The 12,747-nt window shown below is 47.5% G+C and overlaps 1 protein-coding gene across 1 annotated transcript in view; it reads right to left on the bottom strand.

Moving 5' to 3' along the window:
- The window catches only part of AGBL1 (AGBL carboxypeptidase 1), a 387,722-nt gene extending 376,725 nt beyond the window's left edge, over nt 1–10,997 (bottom strand). The window contains exons 1-2 of the mRNA XM_064157083.1: nt 10,947–10,997; nt 10,580–10,762 (exon numbers count right to left, since the gene is read on the bottom strand). Coding sequence (XP_064013153.1) covers nt 10,580–10,762; nt 10,947–10,997 — 234 coding nt within the window. The remainder of the gene's footprint in view (nt 1–10,579; nt 10,763–10,946) is intronic.
- Nucleotides 10,998–12,747: the final 1,750 nt, after the last annotated feature.

Here is a 12,747-nt window from a genome sequence, read left to right as displayed (position 1 = left end):
AGGGAAAGGTCAGGTGCACTATTCTGCCTCCTCCCTTCCTTTGCAGTGCAGACAGGTGGGCATTCACCATGCCAAGCAAACTGCTTATGGAAGGATCTCTTACTCTCCCTGTCACACCACTGCCTGCCAGGTTAGCCCTGGATGAAATCACAGAACTATGCAGGCTGGCAAAGCCCCTCAGGAGCACCAAGGCCAACCTTGAACCCTACTCTACAAGATTCACCTTAAACCATAACCCTCAGCACCACTGCCAAACCACCCTCAAACACATCCAGGCTGGCTGACTCCACCACCGACTCCACCACCTCCCTGGGCAGCTCATTGCACTCCCTGACCACTCTCTCCATGGAGAACTTCTTCCTAATGTCCAATTTAAACCTTCCCAGTCTCAGCTTGAGGACATTCCCCCTTCTTCTGTCTCCAACTAACTGTGAGCAGAGCCCAGCAGCAGCCTTTCCACAATGTCCCTTCAGGTAGCTGTAGACAGCAATGAGGTCTCCCGTCTGCCTCCTCTTCCTCACACTAACCATCCCCAGCTCTCTCACTTGCTTCTCATCAGATTTATCCTCCAGGCTCTTCCCCAGATTCATTGCCCTCCTCTGAACCCACTCCAGCACCTCCACATCTCTCTTGGAGATGATGTTGGAGAGCCAACTTCATCTTCACTGTAAATCAGCTGCTTTCACTTTTCAGCAGGTATCCCACAAAAAAAAAAAAATCCCAAACACCTAGAGGATGGCAGAGGACAACAGGCATTGCACTGATCACAGCCAGGCTGCAGGAGTGTTGTCTGCTCAGCTGAAGCAGAGGAGGTTTCATTTGAACATGAGGAGGATTTGTTTTCCCTATGAGGGTGACAGAACCCCACAACAAGCTGCCCAGAGTTGTGGAGTCTCCTTCTCTGGAGATACTCAAAACCTGCCTGGATGTATTCCTCTGTGATCTGGTATAGGAAATCCTACTCTGGCAGGGGGGTTGGACTGGATGAGCTTTTGAGGTCCCTTCCAGCCTCTGACATTCTATGATTCTATGAAGTTTTTCCACCCCTTGTTTTGGGAAACAATGTGAACTAAGGCTCCCTTTGCCCTAACTTGGCAGATGAATTTTATCTCCATTAACTGAGCACATGCAGAAATCTGGAGACACAGACATTAAAGGATTTTGATGGAATCTGTAGCAGCCCCAAAACAAAGCCCAGACTGTAAAGGCTGGAGAGAAGGCTCTGAAGTGACATTATTGTAGCCTTTCAGTATCTACAAGAAAGCTGGGGAGGGACTTTTTAGGCTGTCAGGTAGTGATAGGACTGAGGGGACTGGAGCTAAGCTAGAAATGGGGAGATTCAGACCGGATGTTAGGAAGAAGTTGTTCAGCATGAGGGTGGTGAGAGCCTGGAAGGAGTTGTCCAGGGAGGTGTTGGAAGCCTCATCCCTGGAGGTGTTTAAGGCCAGGCTGATGTAGTGTGAGGTGTCCCTGCCCATGGCGGGGGGGTTGGAACTGTCTGATCCTTGTGGTCCCTTCCAACCCTGGCTGATTCTATGATTCTAACTCCTGCTCTAGTCATTAATGCACCATCACTCTTGCTTTTCAAAGGAAGGGAATAGGTAGCAGCAAGAGCAGATGGGCCCAGGGGAGAAGAGTCTGGCCTTGTTTACTACAACAATCAAATCCTCACTGGGCCCTGGTGGGAAGCCTCTGCCTGTAAATTACACCAAAAATTAATGGGCATAAAAGGCTTCACAGAAGTTGATTGCAGTAAAACACAATGCTGTGGTACTTCCATCTTTGTAGTGTCAGAGAACGCCTGCTGCAGTTTCAAAGCATCCCTTGTTGAGAAGGGGTGGGGAGGGAAAGCCAAGAGTTCTTTGATAGAGCAGTTATTTCTCCCACAGGACTTGTGTGTCAGAAAATTACTCCCTTTCTAATAAGAATCACCATGAAAGTTTTGCTGCTCTCATTAATTCCACCTCAGCCTACAGCATCTTTTGAAAATAAGGCTGTGTTCTTCCAGGAGAACAGATGAAAAAGAGGGAAAAACACCCACCACACAACCCAACCTTGCTCTCTAAACCCCCTAAAGGAAACTTAGCTTTGGCCATGGAATTTCATGTCAAGTAGATGTTATTCAATCCATCGATGGCCAATCTAAAACATTAACTCTCCTCTTTTATTTTTATAGCTCAGTAGTGCCTGTGGGCAGAAGAACCTCTGCTGTGTTATCTTTGCTCTCTTTGGAAGACATCTTATGAAATCAATGACAATTTCTTGATTTCTGCTTTCTTTATAAGGGTGAAACAACACAAGAGAACCAAAAGAGTCACTATGTCCTCCATACAGATGTGCCTCCACTGGCCTGTGGAAGAGAATGAGCAGGCTTCTCTTATTTTCAGAGGCCTCCTTCCACCTGGAGTAGAGTGGTTTGAAGCAGGTGTGATTGAAGATCACATTCTTTGCTTCTGTGCTCCACAACCTCCCTGGAGGTGTTCAGGACCAGGGTGTATGAGGCCTTGAAAGACCTTTTCTAGTGGGAGGTGTCCCTGCCTATGGCAGGGAATTGGGAACCGGATCACATTCTGTGATTCTGTGCTCCACAACCTCTCTGGGCAACCTGTGCCAGTGTCTCACTATCTTCACTGTGAAGAACTTCTTCCTCACATCCAGTTTCAATCTTATCTCTGCCAGTTTAAGCCCATTACCCCTTGTCCTGTCATTATAAGACCTTGTAAATAGTCCCTCCTCAGCCTTCCTGTATGTCCCCTTCAGATACTGGGTTCAGTATGGACACGAGCAAACATTCAGTTGGATAAGAGCAAGCCTTATGGCTTCCCCCCCCCAAACTCTCCTCACCTCCTGAAGCAGTTTGTCACTAGGGAAAAGCAAGGCTGTCTCATAAGCTTAATTTGTACTGTTTCTGATCCTCATGAAGATCATAGAATCACAGAATGTCAGGACTGGAAGGCACCTGGAAAGATCATCTGGTCCAGCTCCCCTACCAGAGCAGGGTGACTTAGAGCAGATCACACTGGAATGCAAGCAGACAGCTCTTGGATGGTTGTGGCTCCCTTTCAAGGAGCATGTCTCGTGTATTTCCAGCCACGTTCTGGCCTTACAATGCCCTGGGGGACCAAACTCAGCCTGCTCCGCTTGAGAATCACAGCTCCTCATCCATTCTTGTGGAGATGAGCAGCAAGCTCGGCATGCAGCATGGCCCAGGCTGGTGGATCAGCTCTTCTACCCCATGGCCCATCGGGGCTTGTAGGCAAACAGGTGCAAATAGACTGTCTGTGAGACAAGTACTTATTAAAAGAACAGGCAAAGGCAAGAGGGAATTATTTTCTATCCTGGTCTGATGAGAAGAACAGTCACGAGGCTGGAGTCTGACAGAACCCAGTGACATATGTGGGCACACAGTACAGCTATGGATTTAGGACTTCCAAAGAGCTGTGAAAGCCTGAAGTTCTCAGGTGTGCAAACACCAACCTCAGTGTGCACAGAACCTCTCCCAGGAGCATGGCTCCTTCCATCAGTAGCTACTAACCAACACTGCCTTGCTTCTGCTTGTCCCACTGACTCCTCCTGCAGCTCCATGGAAGGAAAAGCTTTTATACCTGTGCTTCCAAAGGCATAAATCCTCTCCAGATTTCATCACAAGAGCAGTAATGATGCCCATTGTGCCACCTATGCTGGCACAAACAGTAACGATCACACACAAAGGCAGCATCCCTATGATAGCAACAACCCCAGAGGCAGTTTTCAACCCTGCTATTCCAGGCCAAGTGACACAAAATCCCTTCCCATGTCTTAGATTCCTAGGACATTTAAGAAATGGCTTTCTTCCTGCTAACAGACATCAGTAACAGCTCTGCTGGCATCACTAGGCACTTCTAAAGTTAACCATTATCAGCAAGCACATTTAGAATCATAAAATCAGTCAGGGTTGGAAGGGACCACAAGGATCATCTAGTTCCAACTCCCCTGCCATGGGCAGGGACACCTTACCCTAGATCAGGCTGGTCACAGCCTCAGTCATATGTATTTTTTTTTGCTCTTTCTGCTAAATGTAATTAACAAACTTCAATTCAAAGATGCCCTTGAATGTATTTTCTATTATTTTCTATCAGAGACCTTTTTTTTTCCCCCATTATAGATAAAGCCAAGAGGTCTGGACTCATGCATCAAGCACAAAAATGTGTTGAAAAGATCTGAGGCACCACAAGAAAATGCAGCATAATGCACTGAAAACAAGATTATGTTACACAAAGAAACACAAGCAGCATCTATTCAAGCAAGCACCTGCCCGTATGAAAACATCTCCTCATATATTTCACAGAGGGAAATTACTGAAGCCTGAGAAAAGGAGAAGAAGAAATTTTTCCACTGGCATACAAATACTGATGTCCTGTATAAATGTATCTGCAGACATACAAAGCATCTGTAGAAGCTGGAAAATCACCAAGAATTATTCTGGACTTAGAAAGATATAAGCAGGTTCATTTGAACGTATTTTATACTAAGATATATATTTTAAGTCCATATATCTCCTTACACAGCATAGCTTAACATGTACCTTAGTGTCTATAATGCAGCACTCATCCAATAATACACAACAGAAAGATGTTTGTCATGGGATGATGTTAGGCTGCACCCAAATGAATGGGATGGTGCATTAGATTGCATCCAAATCATCCAAGTCACAGCCTGGCTATGAGGACAAAGTCAGGCCCTCACCAGATAAGAATCACCAGTTTTAAAGCATTTAGAATCACAGAAAGTTAGGGGCTGGAAGTGACCTCCGAAGCTCATCCAGTCTAACTCCTCCAGCCAAGCAGGATCACCTAGAACAGATCACACAGGAACACATCCATGCAGGTTCTGAATATCTCCAGAGGGGGAAGACTCCACAATCCACCCTGGGCAGCCTGTTCCAGTGCACTGTCATCCTCACAGGGGAAAAAATCATCCTCATGTTTACATGAAGTTCCTCAGCATGAGTGTGGTGAGAGCCTGGAATGGGTTGCTCAGGGAGGTGTTTAAGGCCAGTCTGATCTAGAGCAGGGTGTCCCTGCCCATGGCAGGGGAGTTGGAACTAGATGATCAACTAGATGATCCTTGTGGTCCCTTCCAATCCTGACAGTCTATTTGCCCCCCCTGCAGTAATTTGGAAATTTCAGGACAAACTTGATTTATTTCACAAACCCTCTGCCTCAGGATGAACAGCCCATATAGGACAAACACTCCATATAGGTTTTTGTCTTCAGCATTTACCATGTGCATTATTAATGGTGCAGAATCCAAGACCTGCACTGAAAACATTAATTTGTTTTTTTTTCTTTTTTTTTTACTACCTTGTCACCAGAACTTCAATTTTGTTAGCTCCCCTCTCCCCCCCCCAAGTGTTTATTGTCTGATTTCTCAAACACTGGTGTGAAGCATGGTGGGATTATTAGCCATTTTACACATGATTCTCTCAAATGCAGTGTGCTATAATCCATTTCTCCAGACGTGCATTGGACTGATTTAGCAACGTGCCTATCCTGCCACATCAGTAGGAAAGGATAAAAGGATCTCCAGGAACATTCCTGACACAGCTTTGTTTGTCTCCAAGCAGAAGCTACCCTAGGCAAGAACAAGGGATGGCAAGAAACAGACTGGAGCCCACTTGGCTTGTTCAACAGAGAAAGCTTTTCTGAGTCCCAGTGCCACACACTTTTTTGCTCAGTCCAGCTGTAGCTGCTGCTGCTCCAATCAATCTCAGGGTACATTTTGCACCCTGGGGTCCTGAATTCTCATTAATGCAGTCACAGGAAATTCTGGACAGCCCAACTGGAGCCATTATCAGAGGAGCCAGCAGTGCACTCAGAGAAACAGCTGCAGACAGCCCAGGAACAGAGGGCGAAATTCAGGTCCCAGCTTAGTCAGTGGAAGGATTTCGGCAGAGTGGAAGGATTTCGGCAGCATCCAAGATGTGCCTCAGCTTCCTCCGAGGGCTTTTAGTGCTCTGTGCTGGTTCACAAGGGCACCAAACCTCATTGTTTGTTCGGTGGCAGGGATTTGGGGCTAATGCATGGATGTTAGCTTCCTTTCTCCTTCCTGGTTTCGCAGTGCCCCGTGGTGGTGAGCAAAGGATTGAACGGAAGAGCTCCAGGTTGCCTTCAGCTTCTGCTCGGACAGGCAGGAGATGCCAATCGAAATGGGAGGAACAGGCAATGACCTGGAAAGCTGCAGGGGGACCTGTTTGCAGAGAATTAATCCTTCCCTTCCACAGTTAAAGCAACGAACAGGCTCATACAGCCAAAGTGGCCTGGGAAGCAAAGACAAAAGAGCTGCTGGAGCACTCAGTGTTGCCATGAAGGGTTTTCCCTCCATCCCCATAGCTGAGTGTTTCACTGCCCTAACTGCACTACTTCTGCTGTTCCAAAGCTGGAAATATTTGTTGTAAGGAGTAGGTGACTTGCTGTGCAAGTCCACCACTGCTCACACTACATACAACCAGCTCAGTATAAACTCAGTTAATGAACCACATAAAAACGGCCATCTGGTTTTGAATTGATTTTTGCTCCCTCTAAAGCAATTCCACTAAGCCCTGCCTGCCAAGCTTCCTCCCCAAACCACAGATTTAGATCCTTAGCTCCTAGATCCCCAACCCAAAGCAGAGGGCATTCTGCTTGCTGAGCACTGCCTGGGATTTTTGCATCTCTTTTGCTCAAAGGCAGGAGCCTGGGCAGCTGTGCTGACAGAATAAGCACCAGGATGCAGAGGAGACAAGAGTGTGTTTTGCAAAATACGTTTATATTCTGTCACTGGAGCAGCAGTGATATCTTCCCACTTGTCTTTAGGATAACAATAGAACTGCCTTGTCAGCCAGCCAGCAAAACAGCTTGAAAGAAGCAGTGCAACAGAGCACAGAGGTTCAAGTTAGCAAACACTGGATCCTGTATCTGTTCCCTGCTGGGCACCATTAGAGAGGAATCCCTTCACACAAACAACATCCTTCCTCGGTACCTAAGACTGTCACCTCTTACCTTAGGAAAGAGCATTTGGGAACCTGTGGAGTTCTACATAGTGGGACACAGCTTGAGCCAAAAATCTGCCAACGGCTCCAGGGGTTGCCAGCTTTGGAGACTATGTGGAGGGGGGCCATGGCTTCAGGAAGCATGTGGAAAGCATGCTGAGAGCCAACAGGAAATCTGTGATTCCTCAGGCAACACAATGTACACTGCCATGGAACAGAGAGATGTTCTCAGGACTCACATCTGGGCCAGGCAAGTGAGGGACAGAACAGGGAGGAAGCAGGGGAAGAATCAACATGCTTCTTGGTTAGCTAATTGGTTTGAAGTTGGCAGTGAGATCAGGGCCATGACAATCAGGAATAGGAAGTCTCAAGGGGTTCAGTAGTATGGGACACAATGAAAGATCCTGGCTTCAGTCTTCTGTTGTTCCTCTTAGCAACAAACACATGTTTTTAACCAATGCCCAGATACCTCCTCTTGGCATCAAAATAGACAAGAAACAGAATCAACCAGGCTGGAAAAGACCTCTAGGATCATCCAGTCCAACTTACCACCTAACCCTTCTAATTAACTAGCTAGGATCATCTAGGATCAAACTATCACCTAACCCTTCTAATTAACTAACCCATTGCACTAAGTGCCTCATCCACCCTCCTCTTAAACACCTCCAGGGATGGGGACTCCACCTCCCCAGGCAGCCCATTCCAATGCCAATCACTCTTACTGGGAAGAGAATCCCAAACCTCTTTGGGACGTTGCATTAGGGAGCCTGCTTGTGAAATGGAATGTCAGGCTTTACAACCAGGTAAAAAAATGTGCATGCAGAGGGTGTTTATTTCTGCCATGCTGTGGCCAGGGAGCAGGCTGAGGAGCAGTAACCAGCCCAGCCTTGGTCTAAGTACCACAGTGTCTGTGGATGAAAGAGAGCAGAGCTGGATGCAAGGCGAGAACATCTGTGTCACACAGTAAGAGACAGGAGAGAATGAGGTAGCACTATCAAAGCCAGAGAGGTGGAAGGTGACAACTGCAGGAACACATGAGCAGGGAAGAGCCAAGAGAGCAAGGAAGGTAACAGAGTTAGAAGCAGAATGAGGAGTTATAGCAAGCTCCTGTGAGCTTGACTCTGCCATGCTGACACAAAACCTGTGAGGCAGAGAGAAAGATTTTCCTTAAACCCCAAATTCACATTTTGAAGCTGCACTTTGTAAGCAAGGAAGCACTTTCTACCTAGAAATCTGAAATGTCACTTCTTCCCTGCAGTGACATTTTGATGACAAAATGCAGCTGCACTTCCAAGGCAGTTTTCCACCTTGTCACTTTCCAGAACATCTGCAACACGCTGCACTTTCTGGGGTTGAGCTGTCTGTGGAGGATCATGCTCCATCACACTGGAAACAGCTTTGAAGAGCTCAGAAACCAAATGTGTTTCTTTCCCAGACTAGAGCAGGAGTTGACTTACAAAGTGCACAGCGTTCTGGTTTTGCCACACCATCCTTACCAAAGCCAGACTGTGAGGCTAGGAGTGAGAGTCCACACCAGGAAGAGACAGAGTAGGTCACAGCCTTGGCTGAAGGTGACATACCCTGTCTTTGGTGGAAACATTGCTCTGAGAATAATAATCTGTGCCTGTGCTTGAAAGGGAGGCAGAAATTTAGTCCTGGGTGAGTGACTGAAGGAGAAAGGATGTTTTCATTCTGATGTTCATAAACACTGGCTTGGTGGCTGAGTGTTCCCTCATTCCTCACCTGAAAGCTTTCTACTTCGAATGCAGTATTATGTGCTAACAGAAATGGAAAGCACACACCAAGAGCTTGCAGACATTCTTCATGCCCAGTAAAAGAACACAAATCAGCACTGACAATCCAGCAGGACACAGAAGCAAAGCACCCATGCTTTGGACAGCTGTTGCAGGAAATAACAGTGTGGAGAGATGTTAATCAGCAAATGCAATCAACAAAAGTTACTATTTCCCAGGCCAGACCCTTCCAACTGTGCCAATTAAAGGATTTTTTTTAATCACCTAACTTTTGTTACAGTATTTTAATGGTAAAGTCGAAGGCAGGGGGAAAGAGGTAAATCAGAACACAGCAGTATTGTAATTGTCATCAACCACAGACCTGCTGACCTCCAGCACTCGAACTTCTGCACCTAGCTGATGATATTCAAGAAAGACTTTTGCTCTTCTCTAAGGAAATACAGAATTTTTGGAAACAAAAGTCTCGAAACCAAGGTTAGATTCTGTAATACTGGGGATGAACGCTGTGCTACCTTGCAGCTTTACCAACACCACCATCTGTTTCACCTGCAACGTTCCTAACTGTTGCTAATCTAGCTCTCCATGTAGCTTTGCCAGTGAATTGCATGCGTGACCTCAAGCTACAACTTCCAATTTAATCCTGGGCTGTGTTTGGGTCTGTTCCTGAGTTTTGCAGAGAGTACCAAGACTGTTGATTCTTCTTTTTTTTCTCTTATGCCCTCTACCATTAACAACCAGGAGATGTACACTCAGCTCTCAGTTATCCACAAGCATAGGAAGAAGGCTAGAACTTGAATACAATCAAAACATGACCTCACAAAAAATATGCATAAATTAAGCTGCAAGCAAGTTAGATTAAAAAAAAAGCCTACTAATAAAACTACTAATAATTTCCTTTTGGGTGCCAGTTTACCTGCAGAACTCACTACAACAGGGTGCCAGAGGGCAAACCAGGGTTTGAGAACGACAGAAGAAAAAGCTTTTGAGAGTTACCTAAACTGGTGTTAAAATGTCAAGGCTGCTCAGCTGCAAAACTATTACTTTGAAGTTAATTGTGTATCATGGGGCTTTATAACCTTCTCCACACACTTGCAGATGTAAGAATCCTTCCGAGATGCAGGGGTGGGAGACATGAATTCTTGGGCTGATTCAGGTGTTTCACACATCCCTCATTTTCTGCTTCTTGAACGTGTGGGGCTTTAACACAGGTAGCAGTCAGAGGCTGCTGCTGCCTCAGATGGCAAACTCCCATCTCCATGGGGCTCTGACTCACATCAGCACAGTTGCACATAGGGGCTGAAGGCACCTGAGAAGTACAGACAACTAAACATGGCACCCTAGCTAAAAGCTGCTCCTTATCTTGGGAAAGCAGTTCCCACCTATCCATGATGACAAAACGATGGCTCATGGAAGCACGGGGTCCTTCTCAAGAGGCAAACCCCATTGCATGAGGTGCTCAAAGCCTCAGCTTAGACACCTTCTCCAGCAAGACTAGGAAGAGTACACCCATGCTGGGGGAAAACAGAATGGAAAGTATCAACACGAGCAGAGGGAAATACACCTCTTTCTGTCCCGTGATCAAGCTTGTTCAACAAGTATGATCCCAAACCAGGAAATTTGCCTTCCCCGAGTTCCTCGGGAGCATCTACTGAGCACACCCAACCGCAGCACCTCACTGGTCTCAGCCTAAAGAGTTACTGCCACTTCCCCGTGAGTGCTTCAGGGCCCTGGTGAAGGCAGTTTGGCAGGGAGGAAGCGGCTGCTTGCAGGCAGATGTGTTTAGTCGTGCCGCGGAGCGCCGGGAGCAGCGGCGTACGCGGCTGGGGCTCGCCGAGCTCGCAGACTGACAGCGCTGTCGGGTCCCATTCATCGCAAAGCGGCCGATCCGCACCTCCCCCGCTGAACCCAGCGGCTTCTTGGAAGCCCAGACTGCCCTCAGAGCGGCCTCGGTGATTGATGCATAGCAGCGATTGCCAGCGTCTGTCTCCGAACGGTGAAACTTCGTTTCATAAAGGCTTTTTTAGGGCGGGAGGTGCAGGTCAGGGCTCCTGCGCGCTGATGCTTTTCAGAGACAAGCCAGCAGGGAGCTCGGACGAGCAGCCGCAGCCCAACAAGTCGCTGCTGGTGAGTTAAAGAGGAAAACAAGCCCAAGCGCCTCTCTCATTAGTTCAAGCCGTTCTTACCTGGAGGGTGGAGAGGAGGACTTGCAAGCCACTGGCTTCTTGTTCTGCCATGCTGCTCCCCACTGACACTCCCTCTTTCTAGCAGCAGACACAATGCAGCTAGAAAGCAAAGCTGCCAACTTGCCTTGCTGCTGCTGTCCCTGTGCCGTTTGAGAAACGAAGAAGCTAAACAGAGATCCCCAGACACATGCACGCTGCTCCCACCAATAATCACAGCAATGCAACTCTAGACCTCAGCAGGAGAGATAAATGCACCCCCTCCCTGCAAGCGCTCCCACTGTGCCGAGAAGATTAATTCCTATATAAAGAATCCTGAGGATTAAGTAAAGTGCTCAGGAAAGGTCTGGGTGCTTGGTGTGTGGCAGGGGGAGCGAGGGGAGGGTGGCAATAGCAACAAGAAAGCAAAAGAGCTACAAACCTCAAAGAAAGCCAGGGAGAAGGGAGGGAGCACACTGACTAACTGACAGGCATTCCCAGCTGACCTGCTGATCCGTTCCAGACCCTGCGTGGACTCTTGTCCCTTTGACTCCGTTCCAGTGAAACCAGAGACACGGAGAAGGCAGAGAGAGCAAGGGAGATGCCCTCGGTCTTAATGAGCGCTGACAACAAACGGAAGATACAGCCGGCATGAAGGACAGGTGGAGCAGGTCCACCACGGCTCGCAGAGGGGTTTCAGCTTCCAAACCCAGCAGTTCACCCAAGCCGCAGCCACTACGGCAATGTGTGCAGACAGGCATCTCATGGCTGCACAGCACAGACCAGCGAGGTGCAGCTTCGGGAAGAGTTTACTCCAGAGGCCACCACTGTAGTTTAGTCACTCAGAGCCTGCTTCACTCCCCAGTGCACAAGACACAGCATCACAGAAATATCCAGGTTGGAAAAGCCCCTCGGGGGCATTCACCATGCCAAGCAAACTGCTTATGGAAGGATCTCTTATTCTCCCTGTCACACCACTGCCTGCCAGGTTAGCCCTGGATGAAATCACAGAAACATGCAGGCTGGCAAAGCCCCTCAGGAGCACCAAGTCCAACCTAGAACCCTCCTCTACAAGAGTCACCTTAAACCACATGCTTAAGCACCACTCCAAACACATCCAGGCTGGGTGACTCCACCACCTCCCTGGGCAGCTCATTCCAGTCCCTGACCACTCTCTCCATGAAAAAAACTTTTTCCTCATGTCCAACCTAATCCTCCCCAGTCTCAGCTCGAGGCCATTTCCCCTTGGTCTGTCTCCAATTCCCTATGAGCAGAGCCCAGCAGCAGTCTCTCTACAACATCCCCTTTAGGTATTTGTAGACACCAATGAGGCCTCTCCTCTGCCTCCTCTTCCTCAAACTAAACACATGCTGGTAGAGTCATAGCTGGAATTCCTAGGAGGGCACAGAATCCACCTGGAGCTTCAGCTGAATAATATCCAAAGACTTGTTAAACAAGGAGCAAATAAAGAAGTTGAGCAGAGGGTTAGACAAGGATTTTCCAGTGAAATGCTTGGGTGGTTTGAAGGCTGACAGGGGAGATAATTACTTGATATACAGAAGACAAATATTAGATCCTGCCTTTCCAATATGGGGACATCAATTTCAGTCTTTTTCCTCTCAAATCCTTTATTCTGGTGTGGTTCTTTTAGTCCTTTCACTAGAAGCTTTTCCCTTTGAATGATTAACTGAGAGGGTTTTTTTAAGCAGTAACATGAATCTTGGTGTTCAGGCACAAAGCAGATGCTTACAGAACTCAGCACCACACAGGCATACTAGATAGTGTGCACAGACTTTACTGATGTCAATGAAGCAATCATGGACTG

This window comes from Pogoniulus pusillus, chromosome 17 (assembly GCF_015220805.1).
Source record: "Pogoniulus pusillus isolate bPogPus1 chromosome 17, bPogPus1.pri, whole genome shotgun sequence".
Lineage (NCBI taxonomy): Eukaryota > Metazoa > Chordata > Aves > Piciformes > Lybiidae > Pogoniulus > Pogoniulus pusillus.
Note: the sequence above shows the minus strand (reverse complement) of the source record. Positions and strands in the feature narration are given on the sequence as shown.